The sequence below is a fragment of the Oreochromis niloticus genome, linkage group LG12 (genome assembly GCF_001858045.2).
Source record: "Oreochromis niloticus isolate F11D_XX linkage group LG12, O_niloticus_UMD_NMBU, whole genome shotgun sequence".
Lineage (NCBI taxonomy): Eukaryota > Metazoa > Chordata > Actinopteri > Cichliformes > Cichlidae > Oreochromis > Oreochromis niloticus.
In genome coordinates this window covers 32,133,015-32,157,336 of record NC_031977.2, presented here as the reverse complement: position 1 = coordinate 32,157,336, position 24,322 = coordinate 32,133,015, and the positions used below count along the sequence as shown (strand labels likewise).

At 40.7% G+C, this 24,322-nt stretch overlaps 2 protein-coding genes across 4 annotated transcripts in view; both read left to right on the top strand.

Moving 5' to 3' along the window:
• Positions 1 to 14,740, top strand: part of znf608 (zinc finger protein 608) — a 67,248-nt gene extending 52,508 nt beyond the window's left edge. The window contains exons 5-10 of the mRNA XM_019365280.1: positions 282 to 2,724; positions 3,659 to 4,136; positions 5,488 to 5,657; positions 7,024 to 7,171; positions 8,248 to 8,304; positions 10,587 to 14,740. Coding sequence (XP_019220825.1) covers positions 282 to 2,724; positions 3,659 to 4,136; positions 5,488 to 5,657; positions 7,024 to 7,171; positions 8,248 to 8,304; positions 10,587 to 10,606 — 3,316 coding nt within the window. The 3' untranslated portion in view covers positions 10,607 to 14,740. The remainder of the gene's footprint in view (positions 1 to 281; positions 2,725 to 3,658; positions 4,137 to 5,487; positions 5,658 to 7,023; positions 7,172 to 8,247; positions 8,305 to 10,586) is intronic.
• A 1,143-nt stretch (positions 14,741 to 15,883) lies between these two features.
• Positions 15,884 to 24,322, top strand: part of cep120 (centrosomal protein 120) — a 35,292-nt gene continuing 26,853 nt past the window's right edge. For 2 of the 3 annotated variants that reach the window (XM_005451460.4, XM_005451461.4), the window contains exons 1-7: positions 15,884 to 16,141; positions 17,244 to 17,400; positions 18,474 to 18,588; positions 18,685 to 18,829; positions 21,424 to 21,572; positions 23,603 to 23,800; positions 23,879 to 24,103. In XM_005451460.4, coding sequence (XP_005451517.1) covers positions 16,093 to 16,141; positions 17,244 to 17,400; positions 18,474 to 18,588; positions 18,685 to 18,829; positions 21,424 to 21,572; positions 23,603 to 23,800; positions 23,879 to 24,103 — 1,038 coding nt within the window. In that variant the 5' untranslated portion in view covers positions 15,884 to 16,092. The remainder of the gene's footprint in view (positions 16,142 to 17,243; positions 17,401 to 18,473; positions 18,589 to 18,684; positions 18,830 to 21,423; positions 21,573 to 23,602; positions 23,801 to 23,878; positions 24,104 to 24,322) is intronic. The other variant, XM_003444505.5, reaches the window with a different exon arrangement.

Genomic DNA, 24,322 nt, shown 5'->3' with positions numbered 1-24,322 from the left:
GAACGATGGACCTCAAATCGTTTGGGAATGGCCTTTTAACCGTTTCCAGATTTAGGGGCAATAACAGTTGGTTCTCAAAGATCTAAGATCAGCTGTAGAAGTCTTTTCTCGATTGAATTGTGTGAACCCCCACCTCGAAATGGTCAGAACTTCTGCTTTTATAGTTAGTCACACTTGAAGATGATCAATTAATCAAGTGCTTTTGATTAATTGATTAGTATGACTGTTATTTGATCAAAGGGAATTTACTTAGTTCATTGTTTTTCTCCTCCTCTGACTAGGTTTTGTGAATCACCCTCCAGTGACCCTGAGTTACCAGGTGGCCGCGGCCGGGGAAAGCGTATGCGAATTGCCATGGCTGATCGACCCTGTGTAGAGCCGACCCCTGCTGCCAAAGTCCGTGGTCTGTCTCAGCACAGGAGCCGTGGAGGTGGTGTGGCCGGAACAGCTGCACCTATCCACAGCAAAGGAAGAAGGGGCAGTCTTAACCTCATCAACAGCAACTGCCGAGCACCTCCTTCTTTCTTCACTGTGGAGGAAGTGAAACCAGCCTCTCTCTCATCTGGAAAGCGAAAGAACAAGCCGCCATCTGACTTGGATCTCAGCCTGGTCTCTTCGGATGACGTTAAAAATGGCAATGGGAAGAGGATTCGGGCAAAATCCCGGAGCGCTCCGTCCACTCCACAGGGTAAATCTGACCCATCCTTTATGGATCCAGGAGGAGGCTGTGCTTCATCACCACCACCACCACCCATCCTCATTGACTGCCCCCACCCAAACTGCACTAAGCGCTATAAGCACATCAATGGCCTGCGCTACCACCAGACGCATGCACACCTGGAGGTTGAGGAGCAGCGGAAGCCTGAACTGGAACCCATGAAGGATGGGGAGAGCGAAGAACGGCTATCGGACTGTGAGGACAGCATCAGCAACATGACATATGACCTCTCAGAGACAAACAACAGCACTAATACCAACAGCTCCTCAAAGAAAAATGCTCCTCTGTATAAGGTGACCACAGTGGGGTCACCTAAAAACAGACGACTTCTTCTCAGTACTGACCACAGCCCCACAGCCAACTCCAAAACCAGAAGAACCTCACTGCTAAAAGATGGTCTAATTGATGACCTTAGCAATCTGCCAATCATATCTAACATGACTGTGGTTCTGGAGAACTGCATGGTCCCAGACAGGAACTCCTCAGTCGAGATGCCCAAACTGGAAGCTGAAGGTTTGATCGAGAAAAAGGGAAGTGCCTGTGATAAGGGCAAGAAGGCCAACGGGAAGGTAGAGAAGCTGTCCAAGTCAAGGACCAACCGGCCAATTGCTCCAGCCCCTGCTCCACCTAAACTTATCGCCATACCCAACACAACATATCCATCCAGCACAGCAGATGCTGTTAACTCACAGCAGCCATCTCCTATGGCAGCTGTAGGCCTCACTAGTAAAAATCTTCCTTTGAAACCCATCAAACCAAAGTTAAGCATTGTTGTAGAGCCAAGCCTGGTCAAAGCTACACTGGTCACCTGCAAAGAGACCAGGAAAAAAGAAAAGCGGAGACTTAAAGACAAACATAACAAAGATGCAGTGCGAACACCTAATGGAGATAGCAGTGGAATAAAAATGGACGATGGTGTTGGGTCTAAAATTGGGGTGAAAGAGAATTCTGGAAGCCTTCTAAAGGAACACCTCAGCAAGCAGGATGTAATGAATGGACTCAGTGAGAGCCAGGAGAGCAGGATGGCCAGTATTCGTGCTGAGGCCGACAAGGTCTACACCTTTACTGACAATGCCCCCAGTCCCTCTATTGGCAGTTCATCGCGCCTTGATGCAAGTGGTAGTTGCCTGGGTACAGCAGACAGCAGCAGCAAGAATAACAGTCCCGCATACTCTGACATCTCAGATGCTGCAGATGATGGGGGATCTTCCGAATGTCGGTCAGATGGAATCAGATCCAAGTCTGGCTCCTCGACTTCTTCCGAGGTGAGCTCCAACAGCAACCATAGTAACTCTGGTAAAACTCCACCCACAGCATGCACCCCGTCATCAAAAGACCCTCAGTCCCCGTACTACCACAGTTATGAGCCCTACTACCTGTCAGGATACATGCAGTCAGATAGGCAGAACAGCAGCAGCATGACTTTCCACAAAAGCTCAGCCCATGACTGCAAGGGGAAAGACAGAAAAGAAGAGATGAAAGAGGATGATAAAAACTCCTCCCACGAGTTCTCTGATTCCAAGAAAGGTGACGGACCACCTCAGTCTCAGCTACAGCTGGCTATGAGTCAGACCCAGACAGCTTTGGCCCAGTCCCTATATTATGGCCAGTATTCAAGGGGACTGTACATGGACCAAAAACTGTTATTATCTTCCAAATGCTGTGACCAGACATCCAGTGCCAAGCAGAGGGCACAGACTGTGAGAGACAGTGAGGAAGTTAAACATGTGGTTGGGTGTTCAGCTGGTGGACCCATGCTAGGTAAAGGTCCAGATGGTGCTAAAGGTTGCTGTCCCAAACCTGTCCTGTCCTATGTGGAGATGAGTGAGAGGGGAGAAAGGGGACAGAGCCTGGGCATAAAGGCAGTGCACGGTGGCATGGTGGACCAGCACCAGGTCTCAATGAAAGACTGTGATGACATCAAGTCACCCTCCTCTTCCTCTTCTTCATCACTCCACAACCCAAACAGTCAGACAGATCTGGACTCAAATGTTTCCTTTTCCAGTGTAAGTTTCTCCCTGTGTCTATAACCTGCCGCCGCCGCTGATGGTGTTGTTGGTGTGCTTTAATGACTGCTGTTGAGTGTCACAAAGAGATTAATCACACAGTGTGTACAGCTAAACCAATAGGTGCTAATAAAAAAGACCATGTGGCTTCTGTGGTGGTGTAGCTCTACTATGACATGCTACTTCATTCAAAATTGTTTGATTTGATGGAGGCAAACGATTTTGATGTTTAGAAAGAGAATTACCACCTTAGCTGTAAAGAAGCTAAAAAAACCTTTCTAACCCATAAGCTTGTACAGATTTTGAACCCATGTCTTCTTACAATGCAATTAATCGCTGACTCTAGCTATGCTGATGTAAAAAAGAAAAAACAAAGGCTGTACAAATTGAGCGAAAGCTGCGTTGGGGAGGGTAGGTTCTTTTTTTTCTTGGCCTAAATTCTGCACTTGATCATGTGTGAGACGTGTCTTGATTCGTGTCATTGAGAGGGACGCCACAGTCTTCACATCCCACTTCTGAATGGCCGCCTGCTGTTGAAACGTCGTCATCCTTCATCAACATCACACCCAGAGCCAGTGATAGATGGTCTGTCTATGGCTCTGTTCACTCAGTGTTTCCTCTATAGTCATTCAGCAGCGGTGGGCCGCCGCAACAAGAAATTCTCCACCCCCGTTAAAAAGAGAATGCCCAATGAAAGTCATAAATTTGCTTTGCTTTTCCTCCAAAAATCCCAAGAAACAAAGAGATAACATTTAGACTTAATCCAAAAAAAGCCATTTAGTTTTAGCCCTTCAACTGGCCGTGTAAACACAAACTGGGACAGACGTGGACTGGAGTTGAACCAACCCCAAAATGACTCCCACCCACCACTGTTAACAAAGAATTATAGGGGAAACACTGCAACTAGCACCAACACTTGTCCCCATCGATCTAGCCCTCAGACGGCCCCACCTGGGCTCACCGCCTCGCTCACAGCAAATACTCAGAGCTACAGAGTCAGCATGGCGAGGAGGCTGAAGAAGGCGAATCAGACAGTGGAAAAGAATGGGGAGCTACCATGGAGCCTGCCGGAGCCAAGATGACTTCAGGAGGAGGAGGTGGAGGAGAAAGAGGAGGAGTTGTGGGTGCAGATGCTAAAAAAGCCAGGGTCCATGCATCGCACGATCTCCCGGCTGCCATCGACACGGAGGATTCAGACAGGCTGGAAGGGCTGGACGATCAGGGCCAGGAGCCAATGGGAGGGCTGTCTGAGGAGTCGCAAAGTGCCCGGGCAGCAGTTTCTCCTCCAATGACCCCTCAGCAGCCCTACATTCAGTACCAGCACTCCTCCTATCCACCCTACCTGGCAATGTGCGAGAGCAGTGGGGGCTCCTACAGAGGGGTGTCCCCAACCCTGGTCCACAATTACCCAGGTAAGACTCTGAGCGAAGGTCGGAGTTAACGTTAAGGGCGTAGTTCAACATTTTGGTAAATATGTTATAAGAGCTCAGAAGACAAAGGCTGAACAATGCAAAAATTAATCTAAGGAACTGTTAGCTATTTACCTCTGTTTCCACCATTTAGTCTCGGCTCAGCTAAGTAGTTTAGCTAAAGTTCTTGTTTACACTTATACTTGCTTTTTCACTTTAAAATACAGTAGAGTGCTACATCTGAACCATTCAGTTTGGAGTTTAAGTTGAAGCAGTTGCAAGAATTGATGTGCTAGTTGAAATTGAATCACTGAAAGGCTTTTAAATGAGTGAAGATGCATAGTTACACAGTATCAGCCATCATATGAGTTTTGTTGACTGTCATTGGCCATTCAGCAAATAAAACACCCATTACTGATGACAGAGGCTGGTGTTTATCTGGCATGTCACTTCCGTTTTGTGTTTTTTAACATTCTAAGATACCATGAAGATGAGCTGAAAGACTGTAAAACAGTCGAGCATTTCTTCTTTGTTCTCCTCACACAAAAAGAAGTGGGTTGTTCACTTGCCTGTGTACTCTGAAGTGCGTACACTTGCGCACATCACATACTTTATGCAGTGCTCCGCTGCATATAGTCTAATCTCCCAACACTTTGTGAATACTGAGAATATCATTGAACATAACTGAGCAATATATAAATTTGCTTCTCCGGTGAGTCACTCATTCTTCATTCACAGCTGATGACAGCTCAGCCTCAGCAGGATGGCTGGGGGTCCTTTGTCTGAAAGGATATTGTCACACAATGCTGCCCCCTATCCTGGAGTATGAAAGGCAACTGCAATAGCAGGCCTTTATTTACGAAACTGAATTCCAATTCACAACATAATCTCTCATATATATTGTGTCTGTTCAGTCTCCTCGTTCATGTACAGCAAAAGATGAGTTTGCTTAACATGCAAAACTATATTAAGACATTTTCTTGATTATTTTTGGCTTAGTTAAATCTTTAAAGCCTGAATCATGAAATAACTGTCAGAAAATTCAAAGTTTTTGAGTATTTGGTGGACCTTCTGATCAAATGATAAATATATTAATTTGCATATATGAGTTTTAATAGTGTCACATAGCTACGTCATCTATTTTAAAAAATGTATTTCTTAAAAATGTAAAGTGCAATTCATTTAGATTTATAATACTAAAGTTTAATAAGTGCAAGTATAAATATCATATATATCATGTTAATTATTCCAAATGAATGTACTGGTTTGGAGTTGGTAATATAATTTGTATTTTTTTATAGATATGTAAAGTTACTGTGTGCCTGTTTCTTTGTTTCTGTGCTTGTGGTCATAGGTTTTCATTATCCTCTGTACGGTAAGACGGCAGGCAGGGAAGAGTCGGAGGTGACACCACCCGGCAGAGGAGGAGCGGTGAGCAGCAAGCAGAGCAGCGACTCATCCTCATCCTCAGCCATGGAGCTGCTGCAGCAGCAGAGCCATCAGTATCACGGAAAATCACCTGCTGTGAGAGGCTTTACTGCCACATCCACACTGCAGCTCACAGCGACACACTTCTGATGTTTGTTTTCCTTCACACGACACAGATCTGATATCTTCCTCAGACAGAAAAACGCCTCAGGGAAAGATAAAGATGGGGGTAAAAATGGTAGACTGCTTTGATTCCACTCTTTGCATTTAAAGCAGTCACTCATGAAGACCGTCACATAACATCAGCGTGGCATAAACATGCTTTATAAACCCCTAAATAGGAAACTGTTGTGATGACCTCAACACATACATGTGCAAAGAAAGTTTTAGGATTATTTTTATCATCAGATTATTGTTTTGCAGACAAAGCAACAGAGAGTGAGAGGAAAAATATACTAAAAGCACTAAAAGCATGTGGGTGTCCCTTAAACGAGTTGGTTCATAAAGACTGGACTTATTATATTAATAAAGTTCAGCCTGGAAGCCACGAAGTAAAGCCGGCAAAATGTTGACTGTATAAGTTAACTGTCTGATGGATTATATTTGTATTCCATTAAATGAGTGTTTAGATGTGCCCAAGACAGTTTTAGCCTTTGTGAAGTTTAACAGTTAAAGAAAAATAAAATCATTTGAATATTAGCACACTTACAAATCTAATTTTTAACAAGTTTAAGGCGCATATATTAAAGCTTAAAGAACGAAAAAAAATTTTTAAAAGTCTGCAGGTAACAGAAAAAAGCAGGAATCAAGTTGCTTCTAACACAATGTACGCAACAAAACATGCACAACTTTAGACTTTACTTTTAGACTTCAGACTGACATTAAAACCTATAGACGCTCCTCCTACGTCGTGGTTTGTGGTCCACAGGCTCTTCCAGGATTGGTAAGGTTATTTTGGGTAGTCTGTAAGTGGTGACTGCTTATCTCATATATAACATCTCCCAACCTGAATTGAATTTTACTCATTAGCCTCTTATTATAGGCCTGAATATGTGTGTATTTGTAACACTATCACCATGCACACTTGTTAACAAGTTTGCTTGGTGTTTCAGGAAGTCTTACATGGGTCACTTCAGAAGGCAGAAACAAACTTTTTGCTGTTTGCTGAAAAAATCATAGAGATCCAATTTTGCAATCTTTTCTTAAGCTTGGCAAAATTAGCCAAGAAAATTCTTGATTTGATTATATCAATATAAAATAACTCTTGACATGATGTGAATGTAATAGATCAAAATAGTGATCACATCTAAAATCTTATGGAGACAGAAAAGTGAAAGGCACAGTGTAAGTGTGTGTGTCTATGTCTGTATATGTATGTGCGTGCGTGTGTGTGTGCGTGTGTGTGTGTGTGTGTGTGTGCGTGCGTGCGTGTGCGTGTGTGTGTGTGCGTGTGTGTTTGTAGCCTGGTGAGAAGGGATCCCCTGAGGGAGAGAGAGAGACGGAGAGAGAGAGGAACCACGTGTCATTCGCCCGACACCTCCACACACACCATCACACACACCTGGGTATGAGCTACAATCTGATGTCAGGACAGTACGACATCTACCAAGGTATGAATCTGCAAAACGAACACAGACAGTGTTTAGATAATGAAATATGCTATACAAAGTAACATGTTACTGGAATCATATTACCTTTTTCTGTAACATAGTAATCAGGTTACAGTTATGGTCTTACTTGCATTAAGAAAGTTCTTCAGTTGCCTACAGGATTGGTGGATTTCAAAATAAAAAAATCAAACGTGCTTTTTTTTCCTGCACTTGCTACAATTAGATGACTTCACACCATGTGCAGGGAGGCAAAAATTAGTTGAGTGGTTGCTAGTTTTCAGGAGTGGACACATCAATAATACTTTTATTCTAATTGCACAAAACGGGTGAGAAGCTAATGTTAAAGCGGAAACAGGCTAAAAAGCTGAAAAGGCTGTTGCTAGCATGACTCCTTGTGCTGCTTTTCAGCTTTGCTGTCAACCTGATGTTTGTTCTTAAACACTGAAAACAGATTTTCTGTGTTTGTCCTGGTTAGGATACAGATTTGTATCATTGTGTGGGGCTATAGCCTAAAGTGAGATTTAAGCTTCTGCGATAAATCTATGCCATAGATGCACCATAACCACAAACCTTTCTGAATCCCTGTGCTGTAACTTGTGCCATAACCTGACGTGCATCTCCCTAGAAATGTAACAAGATGTCGCATTAACAGAGATTGTAATCAACTGTGATTGGCTCATCCTGTAGACAATAGATCAACTCAAAGAGGAAATCTCCAGCACCAAGTAGTGTATTGGCAGTCAAACTGCAGAGCAATGCAAGTAGACCACGCAACAGTATTGGCCACTGGAGTGTACTACGACGTAGGCTCTAAAAGACTTAAGTCACACATTACTCTCATACTGTTAACTGGTAATTATCTGACAGTGCATCTCAGGCCATGCAAAGCATACGTGATGTCACAAAGGAGAAGTTGTATTAGATAAATGACTTTCCTCAGGTCCCAGCTGAGGAATGTAGTTCATTACCTCTTTCAAAAAAGTACTGTGTAATACATTACTTTTTTTTTTGAGTAACAACTCCAACATTGGTCACAGCTGACTTTCTCATCATGTTCCTGTTCCTATGTTTTTAAGGGTTGAGCTCCAGGTCGCTGGTCTCCAGTCAGCAGGTGTCAGGGCACTCCTCAACTGGTACGTTTGAAACACTGAAATTATGTTAAAGCTTCACTGTTTCCACCTGGGAAACCAGGGTAACCGGACCAGAACATCTTTGATACATAGACTAGACATCTTTGTTGAGACTTCCTTGTACAACTTTGATTCAAAAGGATGGAGCAGCACGGACTCATTGTTGAGATATTGCTCTTTAGTCTCTACTTCACTGTCTTGATTGATCCTGATATACTGCACATATATTTATTGTTTCTGCCTGTTTTTATTGTTAGACTTTATATATTGCTTTAGTTCATTTTCTATTATTTATTTTCATATACAAGTTGTTAAAAGAAAGGTTTATGTCACCCCAATAAGGAGACAAATTAAGCACAACTGCTGCTTAGATCATTAATGCAGATTGCCTTCAAATCATGGAAGCATTTTCTAAGTTAGCTTGGATATTAATGCTGTGAAAACTAGGCCCATTTTTGTATTAAAGCTCTGGCACACAGAGTGCTGAAGTGGCCAGGGTGTTGTTTTACTTCTGAAATTACTCATCATTTATGTGCAGAATATCCTGTTCTGCTCTCAGTGTGGCTCACAGGCTTATAGATTATCCACCAGGTTTTCATATCATGAAATGAATTGGCTAAAATTTTCTCTCATAAAATGCAAACTGAGAGCAAAACGAGCTGGACAATTGTCTCATTTTCATGCCGTCTGCCAGGTCAATAAATCTAATATCTGAAACTTCTCTCCTGCGAATAACAGCTCTCTGCTTATTCGGCTGTGCGACACTCGTACCTCGTTGCTGAAATTATCCTCCAGTAGATCATTACCCTCTCTCCAGCATTTTCCATATACTTTCATAAACCATATATCACCATGTTTGCTTAAAATTGTGAAATATTCCAGAGGGAACCTGACAGGCAGTTAAAAAGCTTAATGTGATGATTACAGTACTGCTGCAAAGACTGCAGTTGTCTATAAATGTAAATTGCTGTGAAATGGAGGAGATTAACAGCAGTGATGGCAACAGTGGAGGCACACAGCTGCAGAGAAATGAAGAATATCCACGTTTCTCTGTGGAATCCAAACACAGGAGCAATTTGTAATCTTCCTGGAGTGATGTCTGCGGATCATGTACCAATTATCTCTGTTTTCCTTCAGGTATTAAAGAATTGTGTTACAAAAAATTATCTTGAAAGAACAAATGTTAAAATGTTAAAAGAGAACCTATTTCTCTTTTACTTGCTTTCTGTCATATAAATATACTGTTGCAAGGAGATCCTTAATATGGTCATCTCAGGCACGTATGTCCCACCCACCTGATATTTAAAACTTCTTTTTGTAAGTGAACAGTAATCAGGAGAAGGCTGGCTTAAATGTGCTTTTTCTAATCATCTTTTCCAGAATTTAGCAAGAAAGTTCCCGCCAGTATCAGCATTTTATCAAATGCTGTGTTAAGTTGTATTGAGATATTTTCAGGATGTGTGCTACTCATTAATTTATTTTTAGACACTCCCACAGAAATGGGTGTTGCTTCAAGGTTACACTGACTCGCTGCGCCATCTTGTGGTACAAATTGGTACTACACCAAAGTAGAGCACAGCCCTAGTTCAGCTTCAGTTGATATCTCTTCAGCATATATGTGTGTGGGTCATAAAGCCGTAGCAGTTGAGTCTTAATGTTCTTTTCAGTGCTTTAGTTAATTCTGAAAACTTTGAAGTTAGTCTTAAGCACAAGAATTTACAATAAGTACCTTTAACGAGAGAGTCACCTTCAATGAACAGGAGTGAAAACATCTTAATGTCACACAGAGGATGAACTGAGGGGCTGCACCAAGGCCCGGTATAATTTAAATTTGATTAAATTAGGATTTTCTTTTGAACTGCAAATCCTGTAAAGTGACTCTATTAGCTTTAAGGAATAAAAATACCAAGTTTGAAACGATCATAATTGGTCCTATTTATAGTTTACACGATGCATTGTCCTCTGAGAGGAGGAACAATTTTCATGGACTATAACAGCTATTCATGCAATGTTAGGGATAACATGAGATGACAACATGTAGTACACATTAAGAAGCAGGTTGTCCACCCTGGTTCTTGAAAAACATGACAGAAAGCACAACAACGCTGCATTAATTTCAATCATGGCAGTTAATAGGCAGTGTTTGTAACTGAAATTGTGTTGTCACTTGAGCGAAATCTAAACAGGAGGCCTGACTGTTTTCACCCAGCACAGATGCATCTCTACTTCTGTTCAGCATAAATCCTAAGTGTAGTAAAGTCTGCCTTTTTTTTCTGTCTCCACAGACAGCGAAGGGAAGAAGTAGGACCATGTGACCACGTCTCACATGAGGAATGGCAGATTTATCAGACATCAATTCCATGGTGTTGAATAAGCTTCGCCTCGCTGAGAGGCAGAGAACAAAAAAGAAAAAAAAACCAAGAAAAAAAACTTCCTTCATTTCTTACTAATAAAAGAAGAACCACTTTTATAACTCATCACAGAGGAACTGATGAGCTGACAGCAGGACGGGAGCAGGACCAGGACCTGTTTGAGGACGAGCTACCTGTATAAATCCAGAATCACTGACTTTTGGAGCTTTTGGTTTTACAGAGTTTTGACAGAAGCAGGCGGCATGTACGAAACAAAACATCCCAGAGCGCCGTGCACTCAGCCCAACCAGGGCTGTGGTACTTAACTTTAGCAATGCACAGTTATTGTAGTGTATTATGATGATGATATGACTGAATGTACTGATGATGACTTACACTTTACCCCATTAGTGTGGATCTGTTTTTTTAAATGGGACAAAAACAGCATTAGGAAGCTAAAAAGTCTATTATTATCCTTATTATTCTCATTATGATTATTGAAGTGGAAGTCCTCCTCCCTCCATAGTGCTGACGCTACATTTGTATTACTAACCTGTAACTTGAGCGTAACCATGTTGATTGTATTGTCTTTATGTGAGAGTAAACCTTCACATTGACCTGCCCAGTGCCATGTAGGAACCCAGTGGTGTATATATTCTGTACAGATTCATGGCAGAGCACTAACATGCTTTATCGTACACTATGTTGATCTCCATCAGCCGTGTATGGGAGCAGAGGGCAGAGCGGGGATGACCGGCAGGAACAGAGCCACTGTTTATCTCGCTGACTTCAGTTTATCTGCAGCACATGTGGTGATGTCATTGGATAGACTGCATACGTGATGAATACAATCAGTTCGCCCCAGTTTGTGCTTCTTATGTGCAGTGTGCCTGAGGGATGTTAGCGTCTGTGAAATATCTTCACACCTACTGGATGCACTTTCATTATTTGCGTACAGATAGTTTTTCAGGTGTGCTATATTTAGGCCACTGTTGAGTGAAGTATAAGTAACAGATGATTTCTTTTAAACGCATTGCAAATCTATATCTCATGCACCTGAGATCTGTACATCAGAGACGGGCATGGCCACTGTGATGTCCTTGACTTTTGAAGCCTCACCGTTACCATTTTGGTCACCACCATGTGAGTCTGTTTGGAGTTTCAGAGATCATATTTGGCCTAGGGAGTGGGGTGCTAAGTTATCAGCTAGCTAGCTACATCCATAGACTGTAACAGTGCAATGCACAGACACAGATATCTGCTAATTAGTGCTATATAAGAGAAATTTACATAGCACTAATTACTAACTATAACTTAAGCACAATTTAATTTTTTTGCACGAGCATGTCCTGCACAGCAGGTCATACAATGTAGAATGTATATAGAGTTTTGTTAAAAATGTTTCAAATGGCACCAACGGCACAAACACAGTTAAGAGATCCAGTTTAGAGACTCCGATTAGAAGAGGCGAAGGCTAGCAGACAGTGATCAGGTACAGCTACCTGGGTTGGCACACCTGCCAGGCTAAACAAAATCCAAAGCTGAGCAGAAAAATAGATTCATCCCTCATACTGTTCTTATGAAAGAGCAGAATTAACTCATTTTAAAGCTAATTTTTTTGCAGGAGCATTGATTCATTTTGGAGCTAGCCTCCAACAGCTATTAGAAAGACTGCAATTCAACAGCAGCATCGCATGCATGTTTTTGCAGACACGAGCAAGCCAGACTGATAAAACCAGCGAAAACAACAGTGTTTAGCAGCAGCTATGAGTAATATGGGGATCGTGTTTTCAAAAGCTGAATTGTTTTTTGAAGCATGCTCAGGGACCATCTAAGTGAAGTTCTGGAGCTTGCAGTCATGTCAAATACAGATTACTCTAAAAGTCTATTAATAGACTAAAAATGCAAATTAGAACAGTTATAGTTTGATCTACTGTGAAAGATCATATGACATGTGACATGTTACATCTAATCTGATGAGCTCAAGTTAAATAGCTTGGAAAGACCAAACTTCAAGGCTTAATTTCAAAGTGATTTTGAAGTCAGATGTACAGACTGGGGCTTATAAATTCTGTTGTTAAAATACCTCTCTGTGAAGGATAAGTCCAGTGAACGTTTTCCTTTCTAATGGAAATTATTTACAATAACCTCGAGGCTGTCTGAAACATGGTATTATCACTCAGGTAAAATAGTGAGTTGATGACAAAAAACCCAAAACAATAACTGGCGCCGATTTGTTTATCAAAGGGAACGACTAGATGCAGGCTGTGAACTTGGGGTTGACTTCTGTTTTATTGCTATTCTTTTGTTTTTTCACATTGTGCATTAAATCATTGACTTGTATGAGATTCTGCTCGATTACAACATTTTGCCAGCTAAACAGTTTTTAGACAGATACAACTGAATATTTTAAGATTCTTGGGCTCTAGGGAAAAAATAGTTGGTTTGATTACACTATTTATTTTCAATGAGATTTACAGTGATAGAAAAGTTGCCAGAAATATCTAATGAGATCAAATCTGCTCAAATAATGAAAAGTGGATGCACACTGGAATTATCCTTTTGTTGAAATGCCCACATTTGTATTGTCAGTGATGACTGTGGGGACATACTGTATATGTGGAGTGCCACAATCCTTCGCCCTGCTCGTGCTCTTGCTCCCATGCTTTCTACAAGTTAACTAGCTCACAGCAGAGTCCCTGATAGACACAAAGGTCTGACTTTACCATTGGTGTTGTACCACTGCCAGCTTAAATAAGGCTCAGTAGGTGCATGTATGTTTACAAATGATCCAAAATTTCTTCAAAACTCACTAGAGAACTACTGTCAGAGTCATAATGTTTATATCGGGTGTATGTGCTAAAAAAAGACCAACAGTAAACCTCTATTAGGCTGTTTCCACAAATATAGTTTCAGGTTGTCAGTCAAGCAAATAATCCAAGGCTTATTTCACCAGCCCTCTGATCCACAAGCCTCTGGATGGTCAGTTATTATCAATAGCCACCATGTCAAGAGGATTATGGCCGAGAGTGAGGGCCAGTTAATGGTTTCGGTATCAGCTACAGACTCAAAACAGTTCCAAGTATGACCAGCATGATCTCCAGAAATTTGGAATCACTGACTAATGACTATTGGTTTAGGCTAAAGACATGAGTAGCTCAATATCACAGTGCTGCAGTATGTGTATTTGTGTGTATTGTAATCAGATAGATCAAATATCACAGAAAATTGTCGATCACAAAGTAGCCACACCCGTAATGCATAATATGGCATCTTCTATTTTAGACTAAATGGCTTCCATATTTTTAAAAAAAATCATGTTTTAACAAATGAAACACTCAACAAACAACTGTGACTATAACCTCGCCAGGAAAGTGTGCACTGGGGTTATAACCCTACTGAACAGTAGGGGGCTTCCTTTTTTACAGTTGGACTTTTTCCAAACCAGAAAAGTTGCCCCCTGCTGGCCATTAGGAACAAAGCACATCTGAGAAACTTTCACATTAGGCTTTTAAGACCCAGGGGCTACGCCTGTCACTTATAGGCTATTTATGGATCAGACAAGTGAAAGAGCAGTCTTTGATTTTGCTGATACAAGTAGTTTTTTGCTGCAGCTGAAATCCTCTCAAAAGGCCTGCTTGTTGTAATTTTATGAAAAAAACAACTTTTAAATAGGTAGTTAATGAAAATATTTGAATATTTTATGGTAGATTCAAGCTCAATTTCAAAAATGTATTTATTATAAATAACCCTTTTGTGGCCCCTTGACTGACGACAAACATCCCAGTGGTCACCTTGTCTATGAGTAGCTCTGCCTCACTCACAACACCTTACCTGCATAGTATCAGTGATCATTCTATTACTTGAATATAGTGCTATGAACTCTGTTTACAAGATGCTGTCAACTTTTGGGAGACACAGTGTTGTCTTTAAAAGGCTGCTTGGTATGTTCAATTCATCCACCTGGTGTATCCAGTTATTCACACACTGAAAACGTACAAAAACATGAAACCTGCTGTTGCTTTTTTATACTGTATATGCCTTAATTCATATGTTTGGCAATCATGATTAAAGGATGTTTATATACATTTTTGGTCAGTGAAGTTTTTTTTTGTTTGTTTGTTTCTTCAGGATATTTGTGTTTCAGCAGCATGTTGACCAATGGCTTTTTTAATGTTTGAAAAAGAACTACTGTGAAAATGCATTAAAAACAGTTTTTATGTGACGAAGTGTAACACCTTGCATATGACAGGCAAACATCTGTCCTCTGTAAGGTATAAATGATTTATAGCAGCGGTCCCCAACCTTTTTTGCCTCACGGACCGGTATGCCCGACAATATTTTCACGGACCGGCCTTTAAGGTGTCGCGGATGAATACAACAAAATAAAACTAGTACCGGTACCGAAAAAAAGAAGATTTATTCATAACACACGTGAAAAGACCCAGGAAAACCGAGTTAACGATAAAACGATAACAAAACAACGCTGAAAACTGATAAAAACCCTGAAAACCATACATTTCACACCTGAGCCTCAACTCTCGCGGCCCGGTACCAAACGACTCACGGACCGGTACCGGTCCGGGGCCCGGGGGTTGGGGACCGCTGATTTATAGGGTCCTGTTGGAAAACTGTTAGAAGATGATAGTAATAGTAATAATACAAGCAAAAAAGATATTTCAGTGAATTCATATTAATGAACAATCTGTCAGTAATTCAAAATAATACATGATTATCTGGCATGGTTGAATTTAGAAGTTCGGTTTAAGTGTGTTGCTCTTTGCTTACTTGATAGTAGTAATCAAGGTAATTAATACTAACTAAAATTAAACTAAAATAAATTTAAGTTGCAGTCCATTTGGCCTCTCAGGGCCACCGTATTCATGGCTCTTGTCATCAAGGACTGTCCAAAACATCACCTTCAGCACATTCTCTCCATATGCTAACATGAATGCTTTCAAACTAACATTTTCAAACTATAGAAAGTGAATTTAAATAAGTAAACCCACGCTGGAAACTAAATGAAAATCAGTTATATTAACATTTAAAAAATTATACTAAATAACAAAATACTCAGAAAACACAAAACTATAATAACTCTGGTAGTAATAGCAGACGCAGCAGTACTAGTGGTAGTTGTAGTAATAGTAGTAGTAGTGCTTTACTTTTACTGCAGTTCCACCTCCAACCAGCATGAGGTGCTAAGAACTCGGGCGCCTCCATCATCACTTCCTCTTTGAAAACAAAATGGGTGGCGCCAAAGCTTGACAACAAAGCGGCTATTTGCTGCCTGTAACGGTCGGACAGTTATTCTTTATGTAAACTACGTTTCTTTACCTTGACATCTTTGTCAAAACTCAGCTGAGCAGCGGCGGGAAGGAGAGTTTTTCCAGTTTGAATAAAACTTTTTTTTCCACTTCCCTGCTGTACAAATGTCAACATGGCTGCGAAGACTGACCAACTTCTCATCGTTGTGTCCATTCTGGAAGGTGAGCGATTTAAAGAGCTGGATATCCTCCGATAATCTCCTACATTGGAGCTATCAGCCGTGTTTGCTTATACGTGACGTGTTTGGCTCGTTGGTACCACAACTGCAGCCGTTTGACGGGTGTTGTTAGTCCCATGGGGAAAAACCTACCTGTTGCTGCTGCTTGTGTTTGTGGTAATCTCAGCTCGGTGAATTAAATCCAGGCTGAGGAGGCATTAAGTGTTTGCTGTTGGAATGACACGCCCTAAGCTGGTGAAGCAGCTATTCCTGTGACAGGTGACAGAACAGAAGCCACGTTAAATGTCACTTATGCTGAGAAAGCTTCTTACACCTATGACTTTCTATCTCATCGTTGAATTTGCAAGTCATCACATTGTGTTGGTGTTTTGATGAATTTAGGCTTCCAGAGATAATGCACCAGTATTCTGATTTGTGACTCAGCACACAGCAGCTAGGGTGGCCAGGTGCAACACCCCATGTGGGATTTCACTGCTGTCTGTCTCTTGTCCACCTGTCCTCCTGTCCTGTGCGCCCAAGCCTATTTTTTTAACTAATGGATGTTAAGAAGGCTGGCAAGTTTAATGATGATCAAATGCAGGTTATCCTGTTTCTGGCCGATGGGCAAACGTGCAACTCATCACGAAGTCACAGGCTATGCAGATTTGTGTTCTGTGGTCATGACATGACATTCGTGCTAAGTTTGGCCTTTATATGATTTCTTTGAACTGTTCTTTTTCCAAGGTGGAGTAATTATACAGCATACATCTTTAGTAACATTCAAGAATAAGAATTGGATGCAAAAGTTTGAAATTATTTCGAATTAAAAGGCCAGATTTACCATTACATTCATGGCCAGCTCAATTAACGAATAAGTCATAGTCACATATTGGTTTATACTGACGTCATGATCATTTAATACAGTTACTTAGATTTTGGTAAAAAGTAAATGGACTGATCCTTATTTAGTGCTTCTCTACTGTGTACCTCAAAACCTTTTGAGGTACACAGTAAAAAGTGGGACAAACTGGAGAATTGCTCAGCTTCTGTGTAACCAGTGTGTCGGAAACACAATTAGGAAAATAACACTTTGTGTCAATCCCTAGGTCGTCACTTCCCGAAGAGTCCTCGGCTCAGTCTGGTGGTTCAGGCGAGCTTTGACGGAGAGCAACTGGCCACGGATCCTGTAGAGCACCGAGAGCAGCCGCAGTTCAGCACCGAGCTGGCCTGGGAGCTTGACCGCAGGACGCTGCACCAGCACAGGTTAGATATCATGTGTTTTTGAAACTTTTTAATCACATCCTGGGCTCTATAAGCAATTTAATATTTTTGATCTCATGATACAGCTGTTATTTTCATCATATATTTATACAAAAGGTCTTTGTCATTGGATTAATTTTTCCAGCCCTGTCCATGTCTGTCTTTTGTATTGTCTGTTCTGTCAATGCACATTTTGACTCCACCCACTGTGTTTAGCTGCGATGCTTCTGCTTGTAAACAGTGGAAGCGTAGCACATTCTACTGGATTTACTATGTGATGACACAACTGGTTTTTTGAAAATTATGTTGAGGTTAAAGTTATGGTCATCATGTAAAAATCTAATTATTAGTATCTAATTATTTAATTAAGAGCCACAAAATACTAATATTAAATTAGAGTAGGCTGAAAAGATTGACTGTAGAGCTGCAACCACATGCCTCCATAGACTGTATATAAAAGATGGACATAGCCAAGTACATGTAGAGTTACTTGGAACTGCAACCATGGAAGAAAAAAAAACAACAACCAGAAACCAAAAAAGGTTTTTGATGTCTGTACCTAATGTTCTGCCGCTTCACAACTGTACAGAGGCTGATTATTGTTATTAATTTTCATAATTCACATGTTTGGACTTTCTTAAGACTTAAGTCAAAGAGGTTTCTGTTGGGCTGTAACAAATGTTTATTTGGCTAGTTTATGATTTTCCTGGTTATTTTCTCATTTAATCGTTTGGCTAATTATGTTTTGTCCTCGTTGCTCAATGTCTCTTTTTTCTTTTTTCTCCTCACCTCCCAAATTGTTACAATAGCTACTCCTCTCTGAGCCTGGCCCTGGTGGAGGTCTCTTCCTGTTGAAAGGAAGTTCTTCCTTCCCTTTGTCCCCAGGTGTTCGATCACAGCAGTTTGTCTGACTGTTTGGGTGTTCTTTCTAATACTTTTGATTTGTTAGGCAGCTACCTTTTAAAGTATTAAAGAAAACAAGTTTTCTCTCAAACCACAAAAAAACTTTCTAAAGTAGGGTTGTGAAAATGTTAGCCGAGTCACACTAATGCCTCTTGATGGCTCTGTCTCTTCAGACTGCAGCGAACTCCCATCAAGCTTCAGTGTTTTGCTGTTGACCCTGTCAGCAAGAAAAAAGAAAGCGTCGGCTACATTGTCCTTGACCTTCGATCAGTTCAGGAGGTCAAACAGGTGAACATCTTCTCTGTGTGTCTGTTCAAAGGTGCGCTGGTAGAAGATTCGATGTGCAGGGCTGATGTTCTGATTAATGTCTGTTGTGTGTGTCAGGAGCCGCGCTGGTATCCACTGCTCAGCAGTAAATACACCAAACAGAAACCTTCCCTCCTGCTCAGCATGCTGTTGGAGAATGACAACAAGCCCTCTGAACCTTCACCTGATAGGTTCAAAGCCAAGAAGGCCCCGCCCCGACAAGGTGAGCTCTCCCAGCTCTCTTTCTTTTGTTTTCACCTTCCTTGGTTTCATCTTTTCTCTATTTAACTGTATTACTTATGTTTGATGGTGATGAGCTGGAACAATCTACATTTTAATAAACTATTTTTCTTTCTGAAGCCCAGTCAGACTCTGTGGTGAGTCGTCACTTCTGTGCCATATTCCCGCCTTAAAGAAACTTTAAAGAATCAGGGCAAAAGGCAAAGCTTGGGGTTTTTTTTTCTTCTATAAAGTTACTGCTTACTGTTTAGGTTTTGGTCACCCTTAAATATAAAGTCTTGAGTAAGAAGAAAAAGGTCCAGATCTTGGGTCAGTTGTAGAGAAAACACTGACTCATGTTTGAATGAAGGGAGAATAGTGGGTTGGCAGCATACATGGAGCCTAAATCCAGAGTTTTTAATGTGTAAAATCTGTCTCTATTTAAACCAGGAATGCCTAACCTCCTCCAGGGTTCTAGATGTGAAAAAAAATCACATTTTTAGAAATTCTTGTCTTTTGCTCTGACAATGACAGACAACTCCAGAGGTTATCTATCATTTTGACAGATTATTGCACTGATAGTGGATCTGTTGTAACTTTTACTGACATTGTAAAGAACAGTGGTCTGATGGTCTGTCTCTTTCATAACATAACATTAGTCATGTGTCACAATGGCTGTGACCATTACAGGGTCATAGCTGCAGAAGGGGCTCAGACTGCGGGATTTCCTTTCTGTGAAGTGAGCACTTGCAAGATCACAAAGTCACACATTCAGAGAACTGAATCTCATCATTTCTCTGGGAAAATATTCCCAGTCTATAAAGCTGAGCCTCGAGCTGAAGTTCACTTAGTTCATATTTGCCTGTTAAAGTGCACTGACTGTGAGGGCTTTGTGTCTCGGCTGTTACTGTAGGGGGAAAAAAATCATAAGGGAGCACTCAGTCTATGTTTCTGTTTACTATTTACTTATGAGGGTGAAGAACTACTATTCTATTACTCATTACCATTAAAACAAATATAATATTTTAATTGACATTATCACAGTTTATGCTTAGTGTAAATGTTATGTGTCGCTTTTTCACAAGATTGCATACAGTGGGTAATTGAGAAAATGAATAAATATATTTTTACTGAGAATGGTTGCAGCTATTGATTATTTTACTAGTCGAGTAATCGATTATTGCGCCGATTAATCGAGAAGTCAGATAAGAAATACTTTTGTTTTATTAATAACAAATAATAAACATTCAAAAGACAAAAGGCAAGTCTTTCAGAATGAACTTTTCATTGTTTTCTTTTTTAGAAATTGTAATGCTTTAAAGTTTAACTGCATATAACATTGGTCAGAAAAAATAAATCCTTTGATTGTATTTGTGTGCCATATTGAAACGTAATTTTTTAAAATAAAATATATAAATATTAGGTATTTTAAATAAATAATAATCTCAAGTGCAGTCAAGGCTAAATAACATAAGATATGTAAGCAATTTGTACTCTTGTCTTCCTGGAAGGTTTTTTCTGACATTAATAGGAGGCAGTTTTTTTGTGCTTTTGACAACAAGATAATGATGTAGACGTAATAATACCGAACAACCCTCAGGTCAGTGGTTCAGAGCTTATTGCTCCATGTACATTTTTATTGGCTTGTAGGGGGAAAAAAAGCTTTTATTTTTATAAAGATTTTTTATCCATTTTTAAAAAATATGAATGCAATTCAATTAACACAGTATTTTGCATTATTTCATTTTCAATCTGAAGAATTTCTTGGACACCCAAATGCCCCCCTGTAGACTCACCCCTGTGTGCTGCAGGCATTGCTCCACGTAAAATAAGACGTCTGTTGTCAGCCTTCAGGAAGCTGTATAATTTAAACATCCTTTCAGACCAAGTTAACATTATTCAGCATATTTTAATACAACCTCTGGAGACTTTCTGCAGATTTATTTGCTGTGTAAACCAAACGGCGGTGGATGGAGCAGCTACAAAGTTCTTCATGTCAGAGTTTGTTGATCAGGTGGTTTGATGAAGGACGTTAGCTTTTTCCCAGGGAAGGTTTTAATAGTGATTCCAGGATATTTTGGATGCTAGAAACGTGTTTTCTTTCACTCAATCTGAGCTCACTTTCTTATTAATGGTGGTGTGTGTGTGTATGTATGACAGCGTCATCATCACTGCTGTTGTTGTCTTATCAGTGTTTTTGTTGAAAAACTGGGGGGTACATGGGCTTAATGTTGTCAGACATTTTTTTCATATGTTGCTCCTAAATAAGGTTCAGTTGCAGGTCTGCTTTTAGTAACAAATGTGAATGAAACACTCGCGTTCACATAATTTAACACAACGGCGTGCTACAGAGCCGTGCTTTTAACAAAGCATTATTTGAATGTCAGCCCTAACTCTGAGTCCTTTTTGCTGCCAAGTTACTGTAACAACCTGTACTGACATCTCAGTTTGTGCACTTCACAAAATGTGTCTGAGGTAAACATTACTCAATTTAAAATTAAAATTCAGATATCACACCTTCACGTCTGCAACCTGTAAGATTTTTGTTTATGCTTTTTTATTTACTGTTTGTTTGATCTCCTTGCTATGCTGGTGTAGGTTCCTCCTCGGTGACCGATCTACTCCCAGAGAAGCTGGAGGCCATACTGATCCCAGACCAGGGATACCATCAAGTAGGGCCAGCAGATCTTTGCACCGACATGTTTGTCCTTTCTGTCACCGTGGCCTTCGCAACCAAACTAGAGCAGGTAAAGACCGCACTCTGACCCTGATGCCTGACTGATCACGTCAGACCTAAATGTTGAATTGTTATTGCTTAAGATAATGTAGCCAAAGTGATGTCACACCCACAAATTTCCAGTATCTGGACTTAAGTTTGATAACAGAAAATGGAGAAACACTCTTTTTCTTGGCTCGCTCATATGTTGTCACTGCTGCAGTGGTTGTTTCTGTTTCCACGTGTCAGATAATGATGATAAACCCAGCTGACAGCATCCCCAGGCCTGCTATTTGGGGTCATCTAAAGGCACTCTGGGAGAAGCTGAGAAAAGTATTAAAGAAATAAAAGCACAGCAGTTTTCTCAGAATGACTTCTAAAATATGGATGAAGAACATCACAGGTGGTTATTGTTGTTCAAAGATTATTGCTTCATCTCTTAACTGCTCCTACAGGGACTGCCTCCTTTGGAGTGTCATAATAAGAGAGCAAAGACACTGACTGTCTCACTGCCAAATTAAACCAATCTCTTCTCCAACCATTGCAATTAGAATTGTTTTCAGATTACACACTGCGCAGCATTAGTTATAAATCTTAATTAATATGTAGTTGGGGTGTTTTTATTTTATAGCTTAATGTAATAGCACTTTGGCAGTAATTCTAATCTTGATTGTTTAGTATAACTATTCATTAATGTCATGCATATATTAAACATACTTAAACTAATAAATAAATTGAAAAAACATGGCTGCGGTGTCGGGGCCCAGATTAGCAGTTGCTTTTAAACGTAAAGCCAATCCCTGCTGTCCTTCATCCTCTCCCACAAGATGTCTGCAGGTGGCAATAAGAGCCCTGCAAAGAAACGAGGGAGAGCTGAAGCTGATAACCAAATGACGTCCCAGAAACCCGAAAGCAGAGCGGGTGAGAGAAAACAAAGGAACCTGCAGGCAGCCATTAATTATCCTACTACTGGTTCTACTGGTTCACCAATGGGAGCCATTTTCAATTATTTTATGCGCTGTAGATTTTTTGACCAAAAGCTTTCATTTTTATAGCAAAAATAAAGGCAGAAAAGTAATCGTTTTATCCCCAGAAGCCAAAAATGTAATTAAATGGAAATCCAATTAGTCGATGAGCCCTGCAAAGAAGAAAGGGAGCGCTGCATGGCTCTGATGGCTGATGTGCAGTGAAACAGATAAAATATAAAAACAGAATTCAAGAAGTACTAGCAGTGATTCTCTATAAACAAACAAATAAATGAATGTCATATAGCCTAAATGTAATCAGATTTTTAATTTGAATTGACGACTGTGTTGCAGTGGTTTGCTACATCACAGCAAGAGGGCCGTGGGTTCGAATCCACCAGCTGTCTTTCTGTGTACCGTTTGCATGTTCTCTTTGTACCTCTGTGGGTTCTCTCTGGCTTCTCAGGCTTCCTCTCCCACAGTCAAAACACATGATGTAATCCCAAATTGGTCATAGGTGTGTCTGTGAGCCTGAAACTGTCCAGGGTGAATTCTGCCTCTTGCTGGATGACAGCTAATTTAGGCTTCAGCCCTCTGCAACCTTGACTTGTTTAACAAGAACCACCATGAGTGAAAGAGAGCCTCTGGTCATTGAAATATATCTAGAGAAGTAAATCTTGAGAAATGTTCTGTAGGGGAACATGTGGAAGGACCATTAACACTTCCAGCTGCCCATTTTCTTTGTCGGTGTACTTCAGGGTCACGCAACCGAGTAAAGTCATTTGACTTTTGCTAACATTTTCTTGAAGTGAATTAACTATAGATTAATTAAAAGTGCACTTCAAGAATTTATTCATATTTAACTTTAAATGAATACATTTTATGAAAATCTGCAGCTTCTGTGGGAATTAAAATTGTTATAAAACACATTTCTTCAATAAAATGGTAAAATGTATATAACTCTATAATGTTATCACACACATGCACACACTCGCATTTTACCATCATGCTGACTGAAACTGAAAAATTATTTTCACATGTACATGACTTTAAAAGAAAATCCTTTAACACCAGAAATGTTTTTGTTTCGCTGTAGTTGGTCCCCAGCACCATGAAACTGTCAGCAGAGGGCTCAGAGTTCTTCTTCTACTATTCTTTACTGGGGAACGACATAACCAGCGAGCCTTTCCACAACCTGCTGAGTCCTGACTTTGAGCCAGAGCGCGCGTCTGTGCGCATCCGCAGCAGCAAACAGATCCTCAAAGCCTTCCTGTCTCAGCAGCCCAGTTTACAGGTGAGTGCCTGACTGGGAGCTCCTTCCTCCCAGTTACCTGCTGTGTACCTGTATGTCTCAGTCCTTTCTCCTCCTCAGATCCACCTGTGCTGTGGGAATCACTCTTTGGGAAGCACTGACGTTTCTCTCTCAGCTTTGGCTGGTATTTCCACGGATCTGGATAACAAAGCAGCGACAGTAGAGGGAGCCTTTATCCTGCAGCCTCCGAAGCGGGTCAAGCAGACGCTGCCTGCTCTGCCCACCGACCTGCAGCCGACTCTGGGAGTGGCTGTAACCCTGAGGAGGGAGGAGGTTGCACTGCAGGTAAATGAAAACAAGTACTCAGAGTTTAATTTCTAAAACATTTATGATTGTGATGTTGTCAGCTATAAATTACGTGAGATGAATGAATGATGAATCTTTGCACTCACAGCAATTTGGAGGTAGAGCAGAACTCTGCATAGAGCCTCAGATTAGATTTCATGTGTTTCTTTACCACTGTGATCTTTATAACTTCCTGATGCATTGGTTGTTTTTTTTGTT